At 50.0% G+C, this 24,942-nt stretch overlaps 2 protein-coding genes across 2 annotated transcripts in view; one reads left to right on the top strand and one right to left on the bottom strand.

Moving 5' to 3' along the window:
- ino80 (INO80 complex ATPase subunit) overlaps positions 1-22,613 on the top strand; it is a 33,514-nt gene extending 10,901 nt beyond the window's left edge. The window contains exons 23-36 of the mRNA XM_080534835.1: positions 158-251; positions 481-715; positions 2,154-2,294; positions 3,290-3,515; positions 10,539-10,666; positions 13,620-13,714; positions 14,137-14,209; positions 14,440-14,598; positions 14,843-14,945; positions 15,053-15,141; positions 15,952-16,113; positions 17,092-17,257; positions 18,775-18,990; positions 20,943-22,613. Of these exons, the coding sequence (XP_080390961.1) occupies positions 158-251; positions 481-715; positions 2,154-2,294; positions 3,290-3,515; positions 10,539-10,666; positions 13,620-13,714; positions 14,137-14,209; positions 14,440-14,598; positions 14,843-14,945; positions 15,053-15,141; positions 15,952-16,113; positions 17,092-17,257; positions 18,775-18,990; positions 20,943-21,151 (2,096 nt within the window). The 3' untranslated portion in view covers positions 21,152-22,613. The remainder of the gene's footprint in view (positions 1-157; positions 252-480; positions 716-2,153; positions 2,295-3,289; positions 3,516-10,538; positions 10,667-13,619; positions 13,715-14,136; positions 14,210-14,439; positions 14,599-14,842; positions 14,946-15,052; positions 15,142-15,951; positions 16,114-17,091; positions 17,258-18,774; positions 18,991-20,942) is intronic.
- Positions 22,614-23,731: 1,118 nt separating this feature from the next.
- chac1 (ChaC, cation transport regulator homolog 1 (E. coli)) overlaps positions 23,732-24,942 on the bottom strand; it is a 1,898-nt gene continuing 687 nt past the window's right edge. The window contains exons 2-3 of the mRNA XM_080543579.1: positions 24,852-24,887; positions 23,732-24,677 (exon numbers count right to left, since the gene is read on the bottom strand). Of these exons, the coding sequence (XP_080399705.1) occupies positions 24,297-24,677; positions 24,852-24,887 (417 nt within the window). The 3' untranslated portion in view covers positions 23,732-24,296. The remainder of the gene's footprint in view (positions 24,678-24,851; positions 24,888-24,942) is intronic.

Raw genomic sequence — 24,942 nt, 5'->3', positions numbered from 1 at the left:
GCTGTGTGGGCTATGATACATAGCGATGGGCTATGTACAGCATGATCTACGGTACACAGAACACAAGCTAGCAGGCTAGCACCCCTTTTGATGTCTACTTAATGTCTATGCCCTTAATCGTTTCCTCTCCTTTTCTCCCCCCCTCACTCCCCTCCAGGTGACCACGAAGGAAGCTGTTTCTCCTTCCTACGCTTCATCGACGTGTCACCGGCCGAAATGTCTAACGTCATGCTGCAAGGCACTCTGGCCAGGTGGGTCTCAGAAAGACACGCTTTATTTAATTAAGTATTTATTTTATAGAAAGAGACCTTTCTCAGCTCTCGAGCTATTGAACTTTTATCTTTTCATCTGAGTATTATTCCTGAATTGGAAACCTACCAAACCGTAGCTGACAGAGGGAGATGCTGCTGACTGCTATGACTGCATTTGAAGGATGTTTTCTCCTCTATTCTCTACTCTCTCTCCGCTCCTCTCTCTCAGGTGGTTAGCCCTCTTTCTCTCCCTGAAGGCAGCGTACCGGCTGCACCAGCGTCGCCTGTGGGGCCTGGCCGACGAGGAGGGAGGAGGAGAAGAAGAGGGGGGTGGAAGGAGGGAAGGAAAGGGGGAAGGAGGGAGCGGGGGACCCAGGACTCAGTGTCTGTCACACAGGGATCTTATCCTCTGGTTGAACCGCCCCACTGCCTTCCCCAACACGCACACCAGCCCCGTGCTACAGGTAAGAGACACACTTGTGCGCTCGCACGTGTACACACACACACACACACACACACACACAAGCACAAGCCCCTGAGTCCTCTTAGCGCCACTCCATCCCCCCCATCAGCCCCCTCCACTGGTCCCTAAGCACACCAATCTACCACTGCGTGTGTGTGTGTGTCTCGAGTGTGTCAAGAGTGTGTCTCAGAGGAAAGGAAGCTGACAGAAGTGAAACTGAACCCTCCCCAGCGTCACTCCTCTCTGGCTCCACACAGCTTGTTCTCTGCCCCCAGTCTGCCTCCTCTGGGATCTGATCTGGGCCGCAGACAGGAACCCAACACTCTCTCTCCTCTCTCAGCCTCCAGGGCCCGTACAGACCGGTCCAAACTGCACTGACGCACCAGGACCAAAGCCCCAGCCTTCCCTGTCTCTCTCAGTCAAACGTGTCTGTTTGTTTTCTGCAGCTGCTCAGCCTCTTAGGTTACCCCCCCGGAGTGTGTTCTCTAAACTAAGGAAGCAAGAGACGCTTAAAAAAGAAGAAAGAAAGAAAAAAAGAGTCTGAATGAGAACTCCAGAAGCTTCTGGAGAGTTGTCCCTGCTTTATTGTGGTCCCTTCTGGAGAGTTGTCCCTGCTTTATTTAATTTAGGCATCATGAGATCTGGCTCATCCTCCGATTTGGGATATTTGATCCAGTGTTTTGACTACTTTGTTCTTTTCCCCCCAGACGGTGCAAAAAAAAAAACTGCACAGTCAACTTAGCGTAGTCTCAGACTCACTCCTATCTCGTCGTATCCAGGCCGCCTCCTCATGATTCCTCTAGCCTGCCGGTCTCGACGGTGCCGTGCGGTTTCTGATCCCGCTGCTGCGATCCAAACCCTAGACACTCAGACACCCCGACTCCCCCTGTGATCCCAACCCCCACCGCTTCCCCGTTCTTACCCGTCTGGCATTGGGGGATGCTTTTTCCACTGTCGTCGTCGCCCCCCTCCCCCCTCCCTCCCACCACCGCTGAGCGTCAGCGCTCTGCCCTCCCTACCAGCCCCACCGCTGTAGCCTGGCTGACGCTGCCTTGACAACCGCTAGGATTTCAACACGCAGTCTTATGAAGTGTTTTTATTTGGGGGTATGGATTTGACGTTGATGGAGCAAACCACAGGTCTCTCTCTGCACAGGGCCACCAGAGACACGGGTGATGTTCGTAGCGCCGACACTAGGGGGCGCTGTGAACCTGTCAATGTTTGGGAATGATCATGTTCACTCACACTCACACTCACACACACACACACACACACACACACACACACACACACACACACACACACATTCTTTTACATGAAATATTTTTTTTGATGAACACCAGCCGTTTAGGATCACACATTAACACCTGTGCATATCGTCAGTAACAACGTTCTGCTTTCTGCCGTGCGTCTGCACACACTGTGTGTGTGTGTCTCAGGACCTGGTGTTCACCCGCCACAGGCCAGGCGTGGTGCGACACACAGACGTGACGGTCCACAGTCGCCGCTCGGCCACCTCCATCCTACGGCCCTGCCAGCCCACCGAACCACCCAAGTTCCTACTCACCGCTGTGCCCAGGGTAAGGCGTGTGCCTCTGTCTGTGTTTGTGTTTGAGTGTGTGTGTGTGTTTCAGTGTGACAGTGGAGTAGGCTGTGTGGTCTAAATGGAGGGGGTGGGGGGGGATTCTGCCTTTAGAGACGTGCAACAATGAGCATCCCTTATCGGCAGACAGTGTGCGTGTGTGTGTGTGTGTGTACTTGTGTGTGTGTGTGTGTGTGTGTGTGTGTGTGCGTGCGCGTGTGTGCGTGCGTGTGTGTGCATGCGTGTGTGTGTGCGCCGTGTGTGTGTGGAGGGAACCCCTGCAGTGACTTCCAGCTGCACTCTAAACAAACACAGCTTCTAAAAAAGGCCTCCTGCTTGGTTTGTCTGTATTTATTTACCCGTGCCCCCCCCCCCCCCCCCCCCCCCACACACACACACACACGACTGCAACAGCTGCCATGATAGTTACATTTTGTTTCTAATATATTTCTCCCACCCCTCATTCCCTCCCCTTCGTCCGTTCCCCCTAGTTTCCACCATTCTGCTTTTCGCCGATCCCCACGGGTCTGTCAGATGGGAATGTACCCACGGTGGGACCGGGCGGGTGGGTTTTTAGACTGCCGCAGAGCTCTGGCCTAGTTTGGCTAAAACAGGATAGAGATGGTGTAGATAGGCTACTTGTTTGTACAGTATTTTCAGCCCCCCCCCCCCTGTCTTTGATCTTCCCCTCCTCTTCTACCAACTGCTCTGTTGTTTGGCCCTGTGGGTGTTGGCAGAGAGCAGGCAGGCAGGCGGGCACCACACAGGCGCCAGGGTGACAGGCCTGTCGTCCCTGGGAAACATGAAAAGAAGGGTATTTATCATCAAAGAGAAGCCCTGTGACCCTGCCTGACCTGTGACCCTGTCTGACCTGTGTGTCAAGACGTCCTGGCCCAGCCTTCCGTTGTGGCTCAGAAAACGTGTGTGAACCCCCCCCCCCACGAATGTCACGTGACGTCACACACTTCTCTCCCGCTGCGTTTGGTTTCCTAGGTGACGGCCGTTCCCATGGAGCGTTACTGTGACGACCGCAGCGCCGAGTACGATTGGCGGGTGATGCGGGGCGGAGGGGGTGTGGCTGCCAAGCAGTGCTTCCTGTACGGCTCCCCCGAGCTCGCGTCCGATTGGTTCACCCGAGCCAATGCTTTTTACCCACAATGCCCGGGGGGCGTGATGGCCCTCTACCCCCGCCACGGCTGGTCCTACATCAGGATACCCGGTAAGGAGTGTGTGTGTGTGTGTGTGTGTGTGTGTGTGTGCGCCTGTGCGCGCATGTGCAGGGACTTTCCTCAGTGCTGTGCATTGATGTTGTTGTGTGTGTGCTGTTACTCTAACCCTAGCCTGTGTGTGTGTGTGTGTGTGTGTGTGTGTGTGTGTGTGTGTGTGTGTGTGTGTGTGCGCGTGCGGGGGCATATGTGTGTTTGTTGTGTGTATACTTACGGTGCTGCGGCCCTCCTTCAAAGGAGTCTCCAGCCTTGTGACTGCCAGCTCCGGGGCCTCGGTGGGCAGGGTGAGGGGAAGGGGAAAGCCTGTGGGAGAATCCACACAGGTCTCAGCCAGAGGTCACCCAGAGCACAGCGCTGCCTATCACACCGCCCTGTCTTTGCCAGCTCTGTGTCCTAGCTGACCCTCAGCCTCTTTATCACACACACACACGCACACGCATGCGCATGCACTACACACACACACACACACACAAAAGTAGTTCATCACAACACAAGTAGTGTGTGTGTGTGTGTGTGTGTGTGTGTGTGTGGACAGGCTGTTTATCAGCGGTGCAGGGGAGCTGCTACTGTAGGGTCAGACAGATTAGACACAGGTCTGAGAGTCAGATGAGTGATGCCTGAGGAGGGTCATGTGTTTACAGAGACACGGCTTCCCTTCTCACAGACCCCTCAACCTCCCACCGCTACGCTGTAGGACGCCTTTCATTCTGATGACATCTCCCTTTAGTCTTGGCCCCTTAGTCCCAGATAGTCAGACTTTTTGTGGCCTGGAGACGGCCACTTTGTGTGTGTGTGTGTGTTAATGTGCGATACAAGACGTGTGTGTGTGTGTATGTATGTGTGTGTGTGTGTGTGTGTGTGTGTGTGTGTGTGTGTGAGAACCGTCTAGGAGCCCTTGTGAAGTTTTGAGGGGGGAGGACAAAGCGAGGAAGTTTAACTATTGGTCATTGTTCCAGTGCTGAGTTAGGTAATGCTAATAGACTGTGTGTGTGTGTGTGTGTGTGTGTGTGTGTGTGTGTGTGTGTGTGTGTGTCAGCGGCTCAGAGCAGCACTCTATTCAGACTGACCGTGATGTCTCACCTCGCCTCACACACTCTCCCACGCTCTGGAGTCGAAGTCGCCCCTTAAGCACAGATCTCAGATCTGCTGACCGTCTCCACACCCTGACCCTTACACCATCGGTGGGTAACATGTCAATGACCTCAGATCAGTGTCTGGAGGGGGGGGGGGGCAACCTCATCCTACTCACTCTCCCAGATTTCTCAGAGCACTTGGAAGGAAATGACCCAACGGTCCGCCGATCTCACCGTATGAAGTATTGTTGCCACATCAAGGGTTGTACAGGAGTTAGCTTCATTTTCCCACCCTCCCTCCCCGCTGTAATCCCACACCTTTCCAAACAAACGGCCGCCTGAAGGTTGTTTGTTTGAGCGTGTGGCGTGAGCAGAGCTTACTAGTACCACCGCCACAAACCTCAGACCTGATCTGGTTATCTAATCGGAGAACCTTAAGGACTCATGCCCTTGGTGGGTAGAGGGGCAAGAAACAATGGAGGCAGTGGCTTGAGTTTCATATGGTGGATTGATGGGAGAGTTTTGACCATACTTTAGAAATCCAATCCTGTTTGTTTGCTAGAGGCCTCTATTCCAGGGTGCCACCATCACCTCTCTGACTGTCCTCCGTCCCTGCAGCTTAGGGAAACATGGTTTTGTTTTTCTGTGTGTCCTTTTAGTTAAAGGGATAGTACACCCCTAATCCAGAATGAGTTTGAAATATTGGCTCCATAACAGGACATCTGGCAAACTGTGGGGTCAACTGTCACTTTAATTCCGTGGACTAATTATGCGCTATTAAAGGTTATTGTGAAGAGCGCCAGTGTTTTTTTGTTGAAAAATTCCAAACACAGGCAAAAAATACCATCCTGCTGTGTGTGTGGCTTCTCTGTCACTTACAGTAATTAGAAGGAACAAGGCCACAAAATGATGGTCCTCTCACAATAGATGTGCCGTGTCTCCTTTTGACTCGCTCTTTATTGTGTGGTCGGAGTACATATGCCTCAGGACAGGCGTGTGTGTGTGTGTGTGTGCGCGCACGCATGTTTGTGTGTGCCTGCGTGTGTGTGCGTGTGCATATGCGTTTGTGTGTGCATATGCGTTTGTGCGTGTGTGTGTGTGTGTGTGTGTGTGTGTGTGTGTGTGTGTGTGTGTGTGTGTGTGTGTGTGTGAGAGAGCTGAGTTGGGTCTGCCTCTCCGCAGGCTGTGGGAAACACTGCTCTGCCTTCCTGTCCCTTCAAAGAATCCCTGCTCTCCAGCAAAATGGCAGGAAGCCTCCCCGGCCTTCTGATAGAGGGCCACAGAACAACACTGGCTAGCTCTGCTCCGTCATTGTTTACTGTCTGACCGCCACCGCTGGCTTATGTATATCTTTCCCTCCTTTTGGGGCATAATTGTCTTTTAGAGTATCTAAAAGTTGTGAAGTTGAGCCCCTCTGCCAATACTGGGAGAAACTGTACAAGACAATTATGCCCCAAAAAGGAGAGAAAGATATACATATGGATTGCTTATGTAGGCTAGTACCCTTTGTCAGTGTGGTATGGTAGAAGTAATATATAGGGAGTTTAATGGCATTGAGTGAACCTCCCCGAGTCCATTACCGAAGGTGGCCTAAAGGGGGAGATATTACCCATCATATCTGTTGAGTCGAGGTTTCTGGAACGGATCAGGAGGGGAAGGAAACATTAGTTTCAGGCAAACGCCGGGGCCCGCGGTGTTGCGGGAGAGCCCAAGGCCGACCCTGTGTGATGCATGTAATGGATCCTAATGACAGCGTTCACACAGCACACACTGTTCTCCCCCCTCCCAACCCGTGGTGAGGACCCGACAACCGCTGCATCGCTTCCCGCAAATAAACCTCAAGAGCGAGCATAAAACTGTCTCACTCTCTCTCTCCTCCGGCCGCTGACGTCTCAGAGAACGGGGGGGGGGGGGGGATGGTGGGCGATGTGTGCCGTGAAAACACATAGGCGTCAGCAGAAATTCAACAGCTCTAACCAGGGAAATGATAGTCTCTCGTCTCAGGACACAGACAGCTCCATTTCTCTAGCTTTCTTAGATCTACCTCAGGACCTCTACAGAGAGAGGAGAGATGTGTCTGTCCATGTCTCGCTCTCTCTCTCCCTCCCTCTCCCTCTCTCTCTCTCTCTCCACTGCTCCTTCTCCATCTATCCCATCCTACCTCCCCCCCCCCTCTCTCTCTCTCTCTCTCTCTCTCTCTCTCTCTCTCTCTCTCTCTCTCTCTCTCTCTCTCTCTGTGCTCCGGGCCCAGGCAACTGCAGTGAAAGGGGGGGATAGTATTAATGAAATTAGCAGCAGAGTTGGGAATAATCAGGCGCCAGGCAGCAGGACTTGGCTAATTAGCTGGCCCAGGGCTTGGTGGCAGCAGGGTTCTAATTGGGTCAGGCCCGGGTCAGGCCCCAGCTCTGGCCTACAGGGATTGGATTACACAGCTCTGAGGAGGGGGGGATAAACCACCAGCAGGAGGGCAGGATTGGGGGTGGGGGTGGGGGTGGGGGGGGAGTGGGGCTGGATTTGATTGGTGGATGAGAAATTAGAGTGTGGAGTGTGAGGATTGGGGGTGGGGGGGTTGGAATGGGTGAGGAGGGCAGAGCAGGTGGTGAAGCTTTGTATGAGTATCCATGGAAACGGCAGTGTGGTGTGATCCCGTGCCTTCCATTTTGGATACAGAGGCCGAGAGCCTGGCTAGCAGGATTGAGGTGAGCGTGTCAGTGCACACACTACAGAACGTGTTTTTCATTAGGGCGTCATTTTCATCCAAGTCAGCTAAATGTCTAATCTTATTAATAATACCGATCAAGCACACCTCCAACCTAGACAGTCAGCAACTGCTCCCATTGTTTTGTATACAACAGTTCTAACGACAAACTATTACCACAGAAACAAACCCTCCATCTGTTTTAATTCATGATGAATGCTTGGCTCGCCTTTGCCCAATTTGCTCATTTGTATAAATATTAAAACCACACTGCATGATACAGAACACATGTAGCTTATTAGGTTAACAACTGTACAGTATATGTGTTGTCTTGGAATGAGGCAGACCACCAAAGTGGTGGGGAAAAATAAAAAACTGCAATTGTCCTCAAATTTCTTTTTAAAGAAATGGCCGTGGTATTTAGAGTAACACTTCCATCATGCTTAGGAATCTTGGAGAGGTTTTAGAAAGCTGTGCCGCCAAGGTTTAGCCAAAGTGGATAGTTGGAGCCGTTGTGATGCTTCAAATGTGGTGAGAGTGGTCTCTTCGCGAAAGAAGGACACGTAAAAAAAAACCCACTGTAGACCAACAAAAAAGAAAAAGGCCTTAAAAGGGTGTTCTTCTGGAGATGTTGTGAAACATCTAGCCTGATTTTCTTTAGCCAACTCCATGAGCACTTGTTTGTGATTTGGCTGGAGCTGAAACAGATCCACGCGACGCAGAGACGGACTGGTAATCAAGCTAAGACGACCTCCCAATTGCCTGAGAGAGTTTTTGCGAATGTGCCAAAGCAGGGGTTTATGTTTAAGTGTTTGTGTTGGGCTTAAGGAGCGCTGGTGCCCTTGACGCTGGTCTGGGTGGCACCATGGTGACGAGGGGGCTCGTCTGCCCCCAAACCACCACGTCACCACCGTCACTCACAAACCCAGAGACGTAGGAAAATTAGACCGACCACAGTCCCCTGCCTGTGTCTACCCCTTTCTGCCTCTGTGTTTCTACCCCCTTTCTGCCTCTGTGTGTCTACCCCTTTCTGTCTCTGTGTGTCTACCCCTTTCTGTCTCTCTTTGTCTACCCCTTTCTGTCTCGCTCTCTACCAATTCCCCCCCTTTCTTTCATCTGTCCCTCTTGTTTTCCCTTTCCTGCCTCACCCTGTCCTCACCCTGCTCCTAAACTGCAAGCCCAACAGTCATATCAGCCTGATGTGACTACAGTTCCCTCCCTCCTGCTCCTCTGCTCTCTCTCTCTCTCTCTCTCCCCCCCCTCTCTCTCTCTCCATTTCTCTCCTTTCCCCCTGACGCCAAAGCCAATTACAGGCCTTTGATGGTGGGGCATGGTGTTTGTCATGGGGGCCTGTGGTGCATTTACTCCCCCCCCGCCCCCACCACACGCACACACACACACACACACACACACACACAAGCACGCACACACACACATACATACAAAAACCACACTGAGCTCTGGAGATGAACACACACATGCCTGGGTCAGGGTGGCTCCATGGTGAAGAGACCGAGACATCTCCAACCGCCACAGTCACACTGTATCTGTACCCAACCACCTCTCTCTCCGTCTGGCCCTCCTTCACTTTTCCTCCCTCTTTTCCCTCTCCCCTCGCTCTTCCTTGGTGTCTCCCCCTCTTTCTCCCCCCCCTCCCACATTCTCCCACAACCAGCCCAGTGGACTCCTATGTGGTAATTGCCCGGTCAGCGTTTGGCGAGTAAAGCTCTGCACCACCACAGTGACCCAGGGGTGACCGCAGTACTCCCCCCCTCTCCTCCCCGCCCCCCCTCCCCACCCCCAGAGAGCTCAAGTGTTCATCTGTTCCATTAGTTTCTCTTTAACACCTCAGCAGAGTCACCCGCCTGACCTCTCCGGGGTTAGGGTTGAGAGGTCAGGGTTCAGCCTAAGTGCACATTAACATGGTGGAGCCGTGGAACATGGTGGAACAGTGGCCAGTGTGCCTCTGGGATCTGGTTTTGGCCTTAATGTCCTTCTATTGCAGCCAAAGTCTTCAAACTATGAATTCTGTGGTTTTGGCACTCCACGTCTACGCTGATGGAATTGATTGAACTATTGTTTTCTGTGGAGGTGTTTTGGAAACAGTCGGTCAGGGGGCCATTTTGGTACATTGCTTATTTCTTTAGGGTCATGGCTCAAGACAGGGTCCAGGGGTTTAGCTTTGATTACTTGACAGGTCCCTAATAGTACACCGAAAAGTCGGTGTCATCACAGAAAGGCTTGGGAACCACTCTTCAATAGAGTGAGGGAGAGAGGCAGCTAAGCCTGAATCTCCCATCGGGACTCCCCCTGTTACCCCCCCCCCCCGGCCCTGCCGCCGCTACCCCGACCCTGACCCTGCCCTCACATCCTGGGACCCGGGGTCACGACCTGCAGGTCAGTCACCATAGCGTGGGCTCTCATCGGTTTGACGGGACTTACAGCCTCCCCCCCTCCCTTTTTGTGTCATTGTGTTGGATGCTGTTAATACCTCATCGGCTTGAGGTAGGAGTGGCCCTTAACCACAGATCTAGGATCAGATTACCCGTTCTTTATCTGATCCATTAGGGATATGGGGGAAAAACATATCTGACCCGGCATCAGCGATAAGACGAATAAATCCTACTTTTCTGTCTTTGTGCGGTATGACCTCATCACTTCACTTCTCGTTCAGCTGCCTGGTCAGCAGTGCCAAGCGAGGGAGGGGCGGGATTTTCCTGACGTAACGGATCAGTGTAGGCTAGGTACCAGGGATTGTTTTAACAGGGATTGATCTCAAAGCTGATTTACCCTGGCGACAGGCTCTTTATCTGGCTCTGTAGGGGCTTACAGGACGACTCGTATTGATTAGGTGTTGGATAATCGCGTTGGATCCTGATGAACTGTTACTCTGTTCTCTTGACACGCAACTGACAATTCTGGTAACAAAAGGCTTATTATGCGACTGGCATGGACTCCTGGTGAGGGAGTATTTGCTCTGAATATTTGAGTCCCCTAATAAAGAGCAACCTCCATAATGTTTTGTCAGACAGGCTCTGTGTGGACTATAAGTTCACTTTCTTCAGAGAAAGATAAATACGTTCAGAAGTACTTTATATATATTTTTTTATATATATATTTTTTTATATATATATATAAAAGTTAAGATAAGGTAAGTTGCATGCTGAATCTTCAGGGATTGTAACACCTAGTCCTATTAAGCAATCTGCTCAACTGTTGTCCTCCCCTCCGCCCCTGCGTTTCAGACAAGGAGACCCTGATCACGGACAGTGGGAAGCTGCACACTCTGGACACGCTGCTCTGCCGTCTGAAGGGCCAGGGCCACCGCGTCCTCATCTACTCCCAGATGACCCGCATGATCGACCTGCTGGAGGTGAGACGCCACACACACACACCAACCGTAAGACAAAAAAAAAGTGTAATGTAGAATAGTGAAAATGTTATTTTATTATCCATTATTTGCTCAAATTCAGAGGTTGGAAGTAGCAAATTATATATTCAGTGATTGCCGTCATTAGGGCAAACAAGGGCAAGTTATACAGCCCGATTCTCTCTCTGTTTCTCATGTTTTCTCTTGTCGTCTTGGTCCTGTTGTTTTATTTGGCCTTGCTGAGTCTTTCCCCCGTCCTCCACTAGAGGGCGTCGAGGTACAGCATCCAGTGCTCGTCAGCCTCTCCCTCGTTAGTGGGGAGCTCATTAAGAGGCTAATTAACAGGTCAGGGCTAATAAGTGAGGCCTCATCTGCAGGGGGAGGCAGCCAGATGGGGGGAGGAGTGGGAGAGGGGGAGGAGGGAGAAGGTTCTGGTTGAAGGGGGAGGGGAGTGGCAAGGCCCTGAGGTTGCACTGGAAACATGGAGGAAGGGAGAGAAAGAGAGGGACAAAAGCACTCAGAGAGAGAGAGAGAGAGAGAGAGAGAGAGGGAACGAACAAGAAAGAGAACACAACAAACATTTTTTTTTTCCCCTCCTGTTTGGCCTCTTGTTGAGCTGAAAGCCAGGCGTGGGAACTGACAGGGCGCTTCCAGCAGGCCCGTTGGAACAACAATGGCACTCCTAGTTCCATCGGTATTGTTGCTCTCTCGCGTTAACGGCAACATCACCGCCAGGTCTGGGAAGCTCCTCAGCGAAGCCAACAGGAATTCCTTCCCCATTCTCTCATCGTGGTTCTGTTTCCATGGCGAGGGGCTTTGGCGACAACAGTGGTCCCTACACAGGTGGTTAGGCGGTCTTCCCGTGCACTGGGAGACATTGGATACAAGTAACGGTCACGGGAATAAGGCAGTGGTGTGGAAAATGGCCACCTACAGAGCTGTAGATAACGCTAGAGTTGGTGAAAAACATGCCTGTCAAACGGCTTGCATATGGTTGGCTTTTCATACTTCACCACACCCATCTGTGCTCTCAAATTGATTATACAATCAAGTCACCAACAGGGGGCAGAGCAGACAGCGTCTAATCTGATGGTTTGAATCTGAGGTTGAGCGACTCCTGAATGGAATCATACTTCTGCCAATCTGTCACTAGTTGTGCGCCCCCCCACCCCCTCCCCTCTCTCTCTATGGGCTTGTCCTGTAAGAGATCGCTCCATCTGGAGTTGATTTCACAACCCCCGTTAGATTTGTAGGGGTGGGGGGGGGGGGGTGAGCCACTGATGCTAATCTCTGTCATTAGCGTTGTTGTTTTCGTCGCCGGTCGTCAAACTGTCTTTGTGACATCACATCTCATTGATCTCCGAGCTCCGGGCGGTCCGGAGACAGATGACGTCGTCTCGCTTTCTCTCCCCGCAGATGGCCGCCAAGTCTCTCTCTCTCTCTCTCATCTTTGTAGATGACTACATCAGCAGGCACGCCAGGCCAATGCTAGCTGTTTGCCAGCTCTGACAAAACAAGGCTACATGAACCGAGGATCACAGCCAAGTCGTACAGACGACAGACAGCTTCATTTACATGTGTTGATCCTTCAAATAACCCCATTTGCAGCATTTTTTTTTTTTTACAAAAGCTACACTTCAGAGGGTCCAGACAGATCACAATACAAAGCGATCAGAGACATGACTGCAACACAGCAGTTGTGGTTGTGAACGCGATCCGGGTCTCGACAGTAACGACTGGTAGTCTAGAGAGGAAGCCCTAAATGACCTACGGCTCAGTGTCGGTATGGCGCCGCTCTATTGGCCAGGAGGGAGAGTGCCAAGATGTTGAACTATAAGGAAGCAAGGGAGAGAGGGGAGAGGTGCGCAAAGGCCATGCAGTACTCACAGGAGGGAAATGGGGGGGGTGAGACAGGTAGGGGGGGAGGTTGGGGATGGGGGGGAGGCAGCACTCCCTCTGATGTCATGTCCTGTTTGCTCAAACTAGCGTGGACCCAATCAGACACGGTTAGTGTCACTAGCCGCGCGAGCTGCAGGCTAACGTTCTTAATGTTCTCTTCACTCAGACCAGATGTGGCTGCAGGAACAGAGCCAGTCACTAAGGGGGGGGCTGCTGTGGGTGGGTGGCACAGCAGGGGGGGGGGGGGGCGTTGGGTTTGGACAGACAAGGGGGAGTGAAGTGATTGATATGGCGTGTGTAAACTTCTTAAGGGAGGGAACAGGGTAATGAGTGAGTGGGCGGTGGGGGGGATGGGGGTCAACAGATCAAGTCATTGTCAGGTTCACACTGTCAGTCACACTGATTCCTCACCGTCTACCTCTACCATCAGCTATCACTCCTACACCAACACAAGCCATTACAGAGTGCAGCTACACACACACACACACACACACACACACACACACACACACACACACACACACAGAGTGAGGGGGGACAGTCAGTGTTTTCTCAAACAAAGTTGTGGGACCCTGTTCCATGTTGGGGTTCGGCCATTGCCTTTGAAAATGTTAGCTTACTAAGTGACAGAGCAGCCAGGTTCCCAGTCCACACACACACACACACACAAACACACACTGCGGGTCGAAGACCAGTGTTTCTCAACCTCGTAAGCATCAGGGACTCTGGTCTGCTGTGGTTCTCCTCCGTTTCAGATCACTTGAAGTGAAATCCCGATTTTGCCAACTGGTTAAATCAACGTCAGCTCTGCTCAATCACACTGGTGAGCTGGCCAACGGCGTCCCGCAGACCGGGAGGTTGAGAAACCCTGGTCTCCATGCATTCCCCAGGAGTTGGATGACTGTAGTGTGAACCGACCGTTCCCAAACGTTCTGTTCTGTGGGGGACCCACTCAAAAATCCCCCCTTTGACCCAACAAGAGGAGAAAACAAAGGATGTCTTTTCAACGTCCCACTATTTGGACCACTAACTGCTGTCGTTCATAACCCCCCTGCAGGAGTACATGGTTTACCGCAAGCACACCTACATGCGTTTGGACGGGTCCTCCAAGATCTCAGAGCGCAGAGACATGGTGGCTGACTTCCAGAGCCGGTGAGTGTGTGTGTGTGTGTGCGTGTGCGTGTGTGTGCGTGTGCGTGTGCGTGTGCGTGTGCACGTGCGCGTGTGCACGTGCGCGCGTGCGTGTGTGTGCGTGTGTGTTTGTGCGTGTGTGTGTGTGTATGTGTTCTGGTTTGCATTAGTGAAGCTCTCTGTAGGCCCGTGCAGCTCTGGTTCCCACTGTGGGGAGTGTACTGGAGAGAGAGAGGGAGTGTGATGTATTGAAATGTCTCCAGTTGTCAGGCCCCGAACATGTTCCCACTTTGACGCTTCTCATTTACACACACACACACACACACTCTTCAACTCTCTCTCTTGTCAGTTTTATAACTCTCTCACTCCCTCTTTGGTATGTACAGTTAGATACAATGAACTGTCTCTATCTATCTCTCTCTATCTCTCTCTCTCCCTCTCAGAACGGACATCTTTGTCTTCCTGCTGAGTACAAGGGCTGGAGGTCTAGGCATCAATCTGACTGCTGCTGATACGGTGAGTCCTGCTCTGGCTTTCCATCTCTCTTTCACGTACACACACACAGACACACCAAACCAGCCGATGTGGTAAAGATACAGTACACGTTTGTGTGTCTGTGTGTGTGTGTGTGTGTGTGTGTGTGTGTGTGTGTGTGTGTGTGTGTGTGTGTTTGTGCGTGCGTGCGTGCGCGTGCGTGCGTGTGCGTGTGTGTGTGTGTAATGGGTATCTCTGCCTCTCCTGCGTAGGTGATCTTCTATGACAGTGACTGGAACCCCACAGTGGACCAGCAGGCCATGGACCGGGCTCACCGTCTGGGTCAGACCAAGCAGGTCACTGTCTACCGGCTCATCTGCCAGGGCACCATCGAGGAGAGGATCCTGCAGAGGGCCAAGGAGAAGAGCGAGGTGACACACACACACGCACACACACTTGCATACTTTATATTTGCAACTTCACATTTGCATACTAGATAGACTGCCGACTGCTGATTTGCTATCAACTCAGTGGTTATTAACGTTGTAGGTTAGCAGGCCAGTGGGAGTGGGTTGGTTAGTAGGGTTGGATTGAGCAGGCCAGTGAGAGGGGGGCAGCAGGCCAGACAGTGACCGTGTGTGTGTGTGTGTGTGTGTGTGTGTGTCTCCCTCTCAGATCCAGAGGATGGTGATCTCAGGAGGGAACTTTAAACCAGACACACTCAAGCCCAAGGAGGTGGTCAGCCTGCTACTGGACGACGACGAACTGGAGAAGAAATGTGAGTCACTGGCTACAAACACACACACACATACACACACACACCCACACACAGACACACACCCACACACACTACCATACACATTCATCTGGCTTTGTTTGTTGCAGTGCGTGTGAGGCAGGACGAGAAGAGGGACCTGGAGGAATGTAGCAAGGTGAAGGACCGCAAGAGGAAGAGGGAGAAGTACGCTGAGAAGGTACGCGTCACCCTGATGTCACCCTTATGTCACCGCTCTGCGGTAGGGCATAGGGCATTAGGAACAACCTACTGTCCAAAATGTTCAGTTTTTTTGGTTTTGGGGAGGTCCAAATGAAGGCTTTAGTTCCTCTACTATTACCCCCTACTACCTTTTCAGCTAAATATTTGTATACAACCATCCATTTCATAAAATAGACATAACAATGATATGAAAAAAACCAAACATGGTTGTGCTTTGTTATGCTTGTACGGGTGGAGGTATCTCAACTTTTGAAGGCTTTAGTTCCTCTACTATTACCCCCACATACTCCCTCCTTTTTAGCCACCTTCTTTATTTACTCTTTCACTTTATGAAGCCTGTTCTCTCTCTCTCCCTCTCTCTCTCTATCTCTCTCTCTCTTTCTCTCTCTCCCTCTCTCTCCTCTCTCTCTCTCTTTCTCTCTCTCGCTCCCTCTCTTTCTCTCTCTCCTTCTCTCTCTCTCTCTCTGTCTCTCTCCTTGTCTCTCTCTCTTTTTCTCTATCCCTCTCTCTCTTTCTCTCCTTCTCTCTCTCTCTTTCTCTCTCTCCCTCACTCTCTCTCTGTCTCTCTCTCTCTGTCTCTCTCTCTCCCTCTCTCTCCTTCTCTCTCCTTCTCTCTCCTTCTCTCTCTCTGTCTCTTTCTCTCTCTCTCTCTCCCTCTGTCTCTCTCTCTGTCTCTTACTCTCTCTTCCTCTCTCTCTCTTTCTCTCTCTCTCTGTCTCTTTCTCTCTCTCCCTCTCTCTCCTTCTCTCTCCCTCTCTCTCCTTCTCTCTCTCTCTCTCTCTCTCAGAGGAAGAAAGAGGACGAGGGTGAGCCTAAGAAGAGGAAGGAGGTGAACCTGGTCATCCCCTTCGCCCCGTCAGCAGACAACTCCAACCTGTCAGCCGAGGCAGACGGGGACGACTCCATCAGCGTGGACATGGACTCAGCCATGCCCAGCCCCTTCAGTGAGGTGAGGCGTAGAAACAAGAGACAAGAATGAGAGAGGGATGGGTAGACAGAGAACAGAGAAAAGACAGAAAGAGAGAGGGACATGGACTCAGCCATGCCCAGCCCCTTCAGGGAGGTGAGGCGTAGAAACAAGAGAATAGAATGAGAGAGGGATGGGTAGACAGAGAACAGAGAAAAGACAGAAAGAGAGAGGGACATGGACTCAGCCATGCCCAGCCCCTTCAGGGAGGTGAGGCGTAGAAACAAGAGAAAAGAATGAGAGAGGGATGGGTAGACAGAGAACAGAGAAAAGACAGAAAGAGAGAGGGACATGGACTCAGCCATGCCCAGCCCCTTCAGGGAGGTGAGGCGTAGAAACAAGAGAAAAGAATGAGAGAGGGATGGGTAGACAGAGAACAGAGAAAAGACAGAAAGAGAGAGGGACATGGACTCAGCCATGCCCAGCCCCTTCAGGGAGGTGAGGCGTAGAAACAAGAGAAAAGAATGAGAGAGGGATGGGTAGACAGAGAACAGAGAAAAGACAGAAAGAGAGAGGGACATGGACTCAGCCATGCCCAGCCCCTTCAGGGAGGTAAGAAAGGAGCGATAAAAGAGAGAGGGGGAATAGAACAAGCTAGAGAGGAAAGTTGGGAGGGCCGTGGTTACTGGTTAGGGTGAAAGAGAGGGGAAGCACATGGTGGAGGGGGGGGGGGGCAAAAGGGTGGAGGAAAGAAGGGAGGGAGGGAAAGGACTCATTGACCTACATCCACAAACTGTACTCACAATCTCTCTTTCTCATCATCCTCCTGTCACTTCTGTTCAACTACCTCCAATTTCCCCTCACTCCTCCCTCCACCTCCCCCTTTCTTAACTTCTGCCTCTACCTCTTTGTCCTTTACTTCTCCTATCCTTTACTGTATCCCCCCCCCCCCCCTTTCTCCCCTGTGATGTGCTGACCCCCCAGTGCTGTGTGTCTGTGTGTGTTCCTCCCCGTGTTCAGATCTCTCTGAGCAGCGAGCTGCAGCCAGGCTCCCTGCCCCCGGACGCGGACGAAAGCAGCAGTGACATGCTGGTCATCGTGGACGACCCTGTGTCCTCCGCCCCGCAGTCCCGGGCCACCAACTCTCCCGTCTCCGTCTCCGGGTCCGTCTCCGACAACATGAACGGTGAGAGGGAACGTGTCAATCAGTCAGTCAGTCAGTGTTTTCCCCCGAAGGGAAGTGTGTGTGTGTGTGTGTGTGTGTGTGTGTGTGTGTGTGTGTGTGTGTGTGTGCGCGCGTGTGCGTGCGTGTGTGCGTGTGTGTGTGCGCGTGTGCGTGCGTGTGTGCGCGTGTGCGTGCGTACTAATAATTCACTTTCACATACCCATTGAGCAAGCCTTACCCTTGGCTTCCATCTCCGTCAGAGTTAGTGCAGGAATGCGTAGGGCGGTGGTGTTGTCTGACAGGGGTAATCATCAGTGTGACTTGAGCTGAAGGTCACGATTTGTGTGTAAACAGAACCAGAGGGGAAGTGTAGAACGTTAGAACATCATGTTCCCTTAGCTATCAGGTTCAGTGTGTGTTTTATGATGTCTGCACGGCAGGAGAGACGCGTCTGTGCTTTTTTCCGCGTTCAAGGGCTGATTATATGAGCTAATATTTGATGTTGCTGAAAGCTGGGCCTGCAAGTTGCAATCCCCGCATAGGCTACTTATAGCGTCCAACCTTGTGGTTTTTCCTAAGTATGTTCCTCCCTTTCGGTGTTTTATTCAGCCTTATTTTGGAAGTGTTTAGCATCCCTGCAATCCCACAAATCACAAAATCCCACAAATCACGTTCTGGAATAAACAGAGACGTTTGGAGTTGTCAGGGTAACTCTGGCTCTTGTCAGTGAGAATGAGTGATGACTGGACCTAACAGGGACTGTAGTCACTGGGTCTGTGGGCTGGAGAGGAGGAGGGGGAGGAGGACTCCATAGTGGGATTGTAGCATTAGATTCTGTTTTTGGGGAACGGGGAGCAGAAGAGGGAGGAGAGGGGGGGGGCGGGGGGGGGAGGAGGGGGAGGAGGAGGAGAGCAGAGGAAAGGGGGAGAGGAGAGAGAGGAGCGGGGTATTACGGACATCCAACGGGGATAGGTTCTGTTTGTGTGTGTTCCTTTCGTATTCACACATAAAGAAAGCGTTTGTGGTTGCGAGGGTCCACCCGGGCCCACTACAGGGGAGTCAGGTTTTAGAATGTGGTTTTGGGACCGGGGCCCAGTCTGAACCACGGCGTCTGGATCAGAACCCTGTGACGAAAAGGGAGAGAGACAGAGGGAGGGAGGGAGTAAGTAAGAGAGACAGGGAGGGAGGGAGTAAGGAAGAGAGACATGGAGGGAGGGAGGTAGAGAGACAGAGGGAGGGAGGTAGAGAGACAGGGAGGGAGGGGGGGAGGCAGGGAGTAAGGAAGAGAGACAGGGAGGGAGGGAGGGAGGGAGGGAGTGAGGAAGAGAGTCAGAGGGAGGGAGGGAGGCAGGGAGGAAGAGAGACAGGGAGAGAGGGAGGGAGTGAGGAAGTGAGACAGAGGGACGGAGGGAGGGAGGGAGGGAGGGAGTATCAGTGTTTAGGCACAACACCTGTAAGAGTGACAGTTCATTGTGACAGGATGTGTGTGTGTGTGTGTGTAGTAGTGATTCCCTTCTTTTTACCCCATCCCTCTCTAGGCGTTTCAGCCCAGGACACGTTGAGCCCGGGCAGGGGCAGGTCTGGGCGGAGTCGAGGCCGGCCCAAGGGTTCTGGAGGAGGGGCCAAGGCGGCGGGGAAGGGGCGCGGGCGCAAGTCGACGGCCGGCAGCGCGGCGGCCATGGCAGGAGCGATGGCAGGGGCGGCTGCCGCCTCAGCAGCTGCATACGCAGCCTATGGGTACAGTGTGTCTAAAGGTAAGGGAATATACACACACACACACACACATACAGAGACATATGTATACACACACACACACACAGAGACACATGTATACACACACACACACCAGGGTTTCCGTTAGAAAAAATTGCCGCCGGACATCGTGTCCGGGAAGATTTCGATTTACCGGACAAACGTGAATTATTCCGGTCATCATATTAAAATATAATATAGCTGTTTGTCGCGGTGATTACTGTTGTGTAGCGGCCTATATATGCCATTTAATGTCTATTTCTCATCCGATACGATTAGATGCGAGCTATATAATATATAATAATATAACATGATTCGCATGCGCGCTATGCCATTATGTCCAGCGCTGAACGGGCGCCTCACTGGGAACTGAACAGACAGCATCGATCAATGAACGGACTCCACATTACGTTAACTGAAGTTTGTTAAATTGTTTGGGATTAATGTGAGTTTTCTATTTTCTCTTTCCAGTTTTACCCTTATTTTTTATCAATAAAACAACGTCATTTCTATAACCAGGTCTCGCTGGTTGGGAAGGCATTTCGTTTAGCTGCCTGTCAAATCATACTTAATCAGACTCGGGAGTATGACAATGAGGAGAACATAACTGTTTATTGAGAAACAAATGATAGGCAGGCTGGGGATATGTATATAAAGAAATACCACAATGTCTAGATGTATAACATTTTATTGAACAGTGCAAGCATGTAGGCTTCTGGCGTGACACGGCTAGCCTAATTTCCGTTCATATGCCTTTTATCAGATAAAATAAAATAGAATAAAACTCTTTGAAAATAAATAGGCTTTAAATTAACTTGCAATGCGTATAGGCTAATTTCCGTTCGATGTTACAGCTATGCCTTTTGTCAGATAGATAGGGGATAGCCCTGTAAGCTCTGTATGTCGTCCTGAAGACCGGCTGTTAGATCATATCGCTGAAGTTTGTCTCCATCTTAGTGTAAATGTTGTCCGTTTCGTTTGTTATCCTTGTTATTGTGCGATAAAGTTAAGGCGCTCCGCTTCGGGACACCATTTTCAGCTGAGCACCAAACACACACACACTCATACACAGACAACACTGCCCGAGAGAGAAGGACCCGCCCCCTTTAGCCTATAGGCTAACTAAAGGGGGCGGGTCCTTCTCTCTCGGGCAGTGTTGTGTGTGTATGAGTGTGTGTGTGTTTGGTGCTCAGCTGAAAATGGTGGCCCGAAGCCAATTTGAATACAATTCGCTATAGCGAATTGTATTCAAATTGTGCTTAGAGGGAATTATTTTCACCGGACATTATGTCCGACGAGTTTTCAATTTGTCGGACTTCAACAAATTTTACCGGACAAAGACCGGTAATTACCGGTTAACGGAAACCCTGACACACACACAGACACACACATACAGAGACACATAATATATATATATATATACACACACACACACACACACACACACAGAGAGAGACAGATGTGTATACAAACACACACACACACACACACACACACAGAGAGACACATGTGTATACACACACACACACATACACACACACACACAGAGACATATATACACACACACACACACACAGAGAGACACATGTATACACACACACACACACACACACACAGAGACACATGTATACATTCAGACACACAGACACATATACAGTACACACACACATCCTCACTTACTTAGCCACATATACGCACACACAATCACTTATACACATGCGCGCACACACACATAATGATTTTAATTATGGCTTAATTATGTTTAACTACTACGGTCATAAAGATGTCAGCAGCATGTATCATTACCCCAGATTGGCTTAGCAGGCAGTGTCAACACTATTGCTTTATTACTGTGAACTGGTGTCAGTGAACATAATTGGAGACATGCTCTGTTGATGTGCTGACTTTATAGGAAGTGATGAGCCACTCATGTTTTCCCCTGTCCTCCCTCCAGCGGGCCTGCCTGCAGCCAGCCCCCTGAAGCCCTCTCTGGGTCGGTCTGGTACCACCCCTGCCTTCACCCCCATTAGCAGTTCCTCCCCCCAGGCCAAAGCGGGCGCTCTGACCCCCAGCCCTCAGAAACACCCAGCCCACAGCCACCACCACAGCAGCCATGGCTCAGCCAGGAAGGGCAAGGGACCCGGCGGTCCTGGGACACGATAGCACACGTGCACACACACACACACACACACACACACATACACATACACATACACATACACACACACACACCACAGACTAACAGAGACACTTCTGCATGGATCCTCTGCATCCAAACAACAAGTGGACTGACCTGCTCTCACTGTGACCCCATGTGACTTCCTGTTTCTTAACCAATCATCACAGAGAGCTGGCCAGTGTCACACTACCTGGAGGATCACGCTATCATAGCAACAACAGGGCAAAAAGACACGGTAGAATCATGAAGCGTACTACACTGTGCCTGCAGTGTACATACACACACACACACACACACAAAGATTTTCGTATGGTCCAAATCTCAACCCCATCCCTCCCACCAGACCTCTTCTGTCAGTTATTTTAATGTGTCCTTTGTCAGTGGACAGAAACTGCCTTCAGTGTTTGTTTGGCGTTGTGACAGAGTATTTCCAAGTGCTTTGTGAAAAAGACAAATTAGACTTTTTTTAAATGTTTGTGACACACAGGTCTAAGAATTGTACAATGGTTGTGACGTTGTATCGACAAGTGAGACATTAAAATTACACAACGCGTCAAGGGCTTCAAGAATCCTGTGCTCTCCTACGGAGTCAGCCAAAGGTGTTTTCTCCACCCGCACTGAGCATTTCATCTGTTAGACTGAAAACACTTATTTTAGTTGTAATGAATGCTTACCACTTTAGTCATGTTGTCATCATATGTATGCTGCATTACTGTTCAACTACACTGCATTTCAGAACAAAATGTGAATGCATACCAACAACTAATCAGGACTGCTTTTGTAATAAAGCTCTTATTTTTGTATTACCAACGAGAACCCATACCAATTATGACTTGTAAATGCACGGCATTTTGAAATGCCTTTCTCTGTAATGTAATGGAGCCCCAATATAATGAGATGAAGGAGGAACAATAATATATATTTTGTCTGATGAGGAAAAAAACAAATGGGAATTTTGTGGAAAATGGAAGAAAAAATAAATCTGAATTGGTGAGCACTGCTTAATAAAGATGTGTTGCTGATTTGTATGTAAAAAATCTGAGTCCATTCAGACTTAAAATACTTGGATGTACAATGTACCATAGTTTAAGTTAAAAGTGGGTAATTTATGACAATTGTGAACATTGTAAATTGTATTGAAGCCATCTTTATTTTTAAACAGAGAAACCGAGTTATACTTCTGACAAGAAGCGCATAATTCTTTGTGATGTCAGTGATGTTTTGGGTTTGGCTCTCAAGGTGATCACTACGTATAGTTTATTGGTTTGTTCTTTGTTTTCTGTTGGATTGTGTGAAGACATTTGATGTTGTCCTATTGATGTAAATAGTATTGAGGGCAACATTTCTCCCTGTTTTTCCCCCAATTTGCTTGTCTATTTTTATAGGTCATTATGTACATATGAAAAAAAAAACTCATTTTACTAACAGGAAAAGCCAATTCAAAATAAAAACAGACTGCTTGATCATTTTGTGTTATGGTGTTCCTAATATTTATGGTGCATTAAAATGATTTTGATTGTGAAATGTGTTTTCCAAATCCAAGTGCAATATACTGTATTACGTCATAGTTTCACTGCCACGTAGCTGTACACGTGCCAGTCAGGTTTGTTCTTGGGGTTGTACAGTAACCATGTCAGAGATACTTATAGAATGAGTTCACATGCCCTCTGGCTATGTGGGTGAGGCTGCTGCTAGCCTGCTGTTTGGGTCTCCGATTCCTGTGTCTGTCCAGAGCTGAGCGTACTGTACTGTAGGTTACTTGTGCTTTAAAAAAAATAATATATATTTAACAACTTTCTGACTCTAAATGGGTCTTCCTGTTTTGTTTCCACTAAACATACATAAGTATACGACCAGTAAACTGTATACATAGTGTATGCTACCGACTGAACATACGCCATAGAACATAGACTCCTGCTGAGCTAGAGGTTCTAGCATGTCCTTCCTCATGCCCTTTGATCTTTGAGTGCAGCCATTTATAAACACAGGACTTCCTGGGCCTGAGTAGTTCCTGGTGAGGGGTTATGTAAGCCTGTGAACCTAGATAACATCTGACTCCCAAGGGGACACGGTGCTCCAGCCAATGTTTGAGAGCATGTTGTGTGTGTGTGTGTGTGCACCAGCCAATGTTTGGAAAGGGTGTGTGTGTGTGTGTGTATGCTCTAGCCGATGTTTGGAGAGGGGTGTGTGCGTTTACATGAAGAAGTGTGTGTGTATACGCTGGGTCAGGCTGACAAGGTGACACCGTCCAGTAGAGTGTGTACTGTAGAGCAAGGCCATGTGCTTGGTGCCAGGTGACATTTCTGTTTTATGACCACCCTAGAAGGTCATCACAACCGTACCCTACCCTCCCTGTGTGTTTATTTCCAACCTAGACCTCCACTGCTGTACGATGTGTCTCTTGCCTCTCACAGGTAGGAATAAAAACAGCCATGTGTGTATTTAAACTGAGTGCAATTCATACTTCATCAGGTTTACTGAGGTACCTTATTTGGCTACCACTACGAAATCATGAATGGAAGGAAAAACTCAACTCCAATAAATATTTTTTTTCTGACTCTTTATTGGGGTCTGCTGTTATGTCAGATGGAAACTCATGCCAAAAGCAACCTTTTACAACAAAGGTGTACTGAAACTCTGACACATCAACGTTTGAGTTAAGATTGAACAAAACACCAGATATTAGTTACTGTTCTCACGAATGGACGGGGATCTGAACTGTGCAAATGAGAAGCATTAATTTGATCAGATAAACATTAGCTTATTTGAATGTATTACTGTGGTGTCAACCAGAACTAACAAGGATCGGCGTATTCAACTTTGACAATTAATACACAAATCGCATCAAGGGATTACAAACACAAAACGTCACATGACACCATGCCAAGAAAAACAGAACATTTAGTGGCAGAATACAACTCAAGGCACCATGCTTTGTACCTATTCACTTATGTTACAATGGCTTTTCAATAAACTGTAGATGGCATAATCAGATTATAACAACAAGATTCCATAAATGTACCACACACAACAGGAATAACTTCATGACTTGAGTAGTGACTGATGGTAAGCCTCAGAGTATGTATGATTATAGCACACTAGTTTAGATAGAAGGGTACGGAGGGCTTGCTAGGCCCCTAACAGGTAGGGCATTAGGGCCAGGGCAGAAGCCTCGATGGAGAACAGGTGAGAGTCGTCCACTTCAGGGCAGCTCCTCCTCATGAACTCGGCCAGGCGAAGGAGGTACTCCAGGTTGTGGCCAGTCTTCCCTTGGGACACCGCGATCTGGGCACCGATCTCCTCGGGGCTGGCCGGCCCCAGGTACAGAGGGTTGTCAGAGGTGGCTATGTAGACCAAGGCCTGGACGGAAGCCTGGTTCTCTCCCTCGGGGAGAAACTCCACGGCCTTGGTGACGTAGCCGCCACGCACCGCCTCACGCACGTTGAGGTACTTGAGAGACTCCTCGACCTGGGAACCAGTCACCTCGAAGGCCACTCCCCAAGTGCTTTCCTGTGAGGGAACAAGGGAGGCAGTATCAGTTAGACCAGTCATTCAATCTTTTACAATGACATTATTTTGTGTTGAATGTGGAACCCAAAGTCAAAGGTTCTGTTTAATGTCTGTGGGTGTGACAAACAGATACACACAGTATCCCTTCAAGGCCTATTAGGAAGTGCCACTTACGTCATCATCTTCAATCAGCGTCACCACTCTTCCAGGCTAGGGGGGGGAGAGAGGGGGGAACATGGTCACATCACTGCATAGACTGATGCAA

The sequence above is a fragment of the Nansenia antarctica genome (genome assembly GCF_963989245.1).
Source record: "Nansenia antarctica genome assembly, chromosome: 1".
NCBI lineage: Eukaryota > Metazoa > Chordata > Actinopteri > Argentiniformes > Microstomatidae > Nansenia > Nansenia antarctica.
Note: the sequence above shows the minus strand (reverse complement) of the source record. Positions and strands in the feature narration are given on the sequence as shown.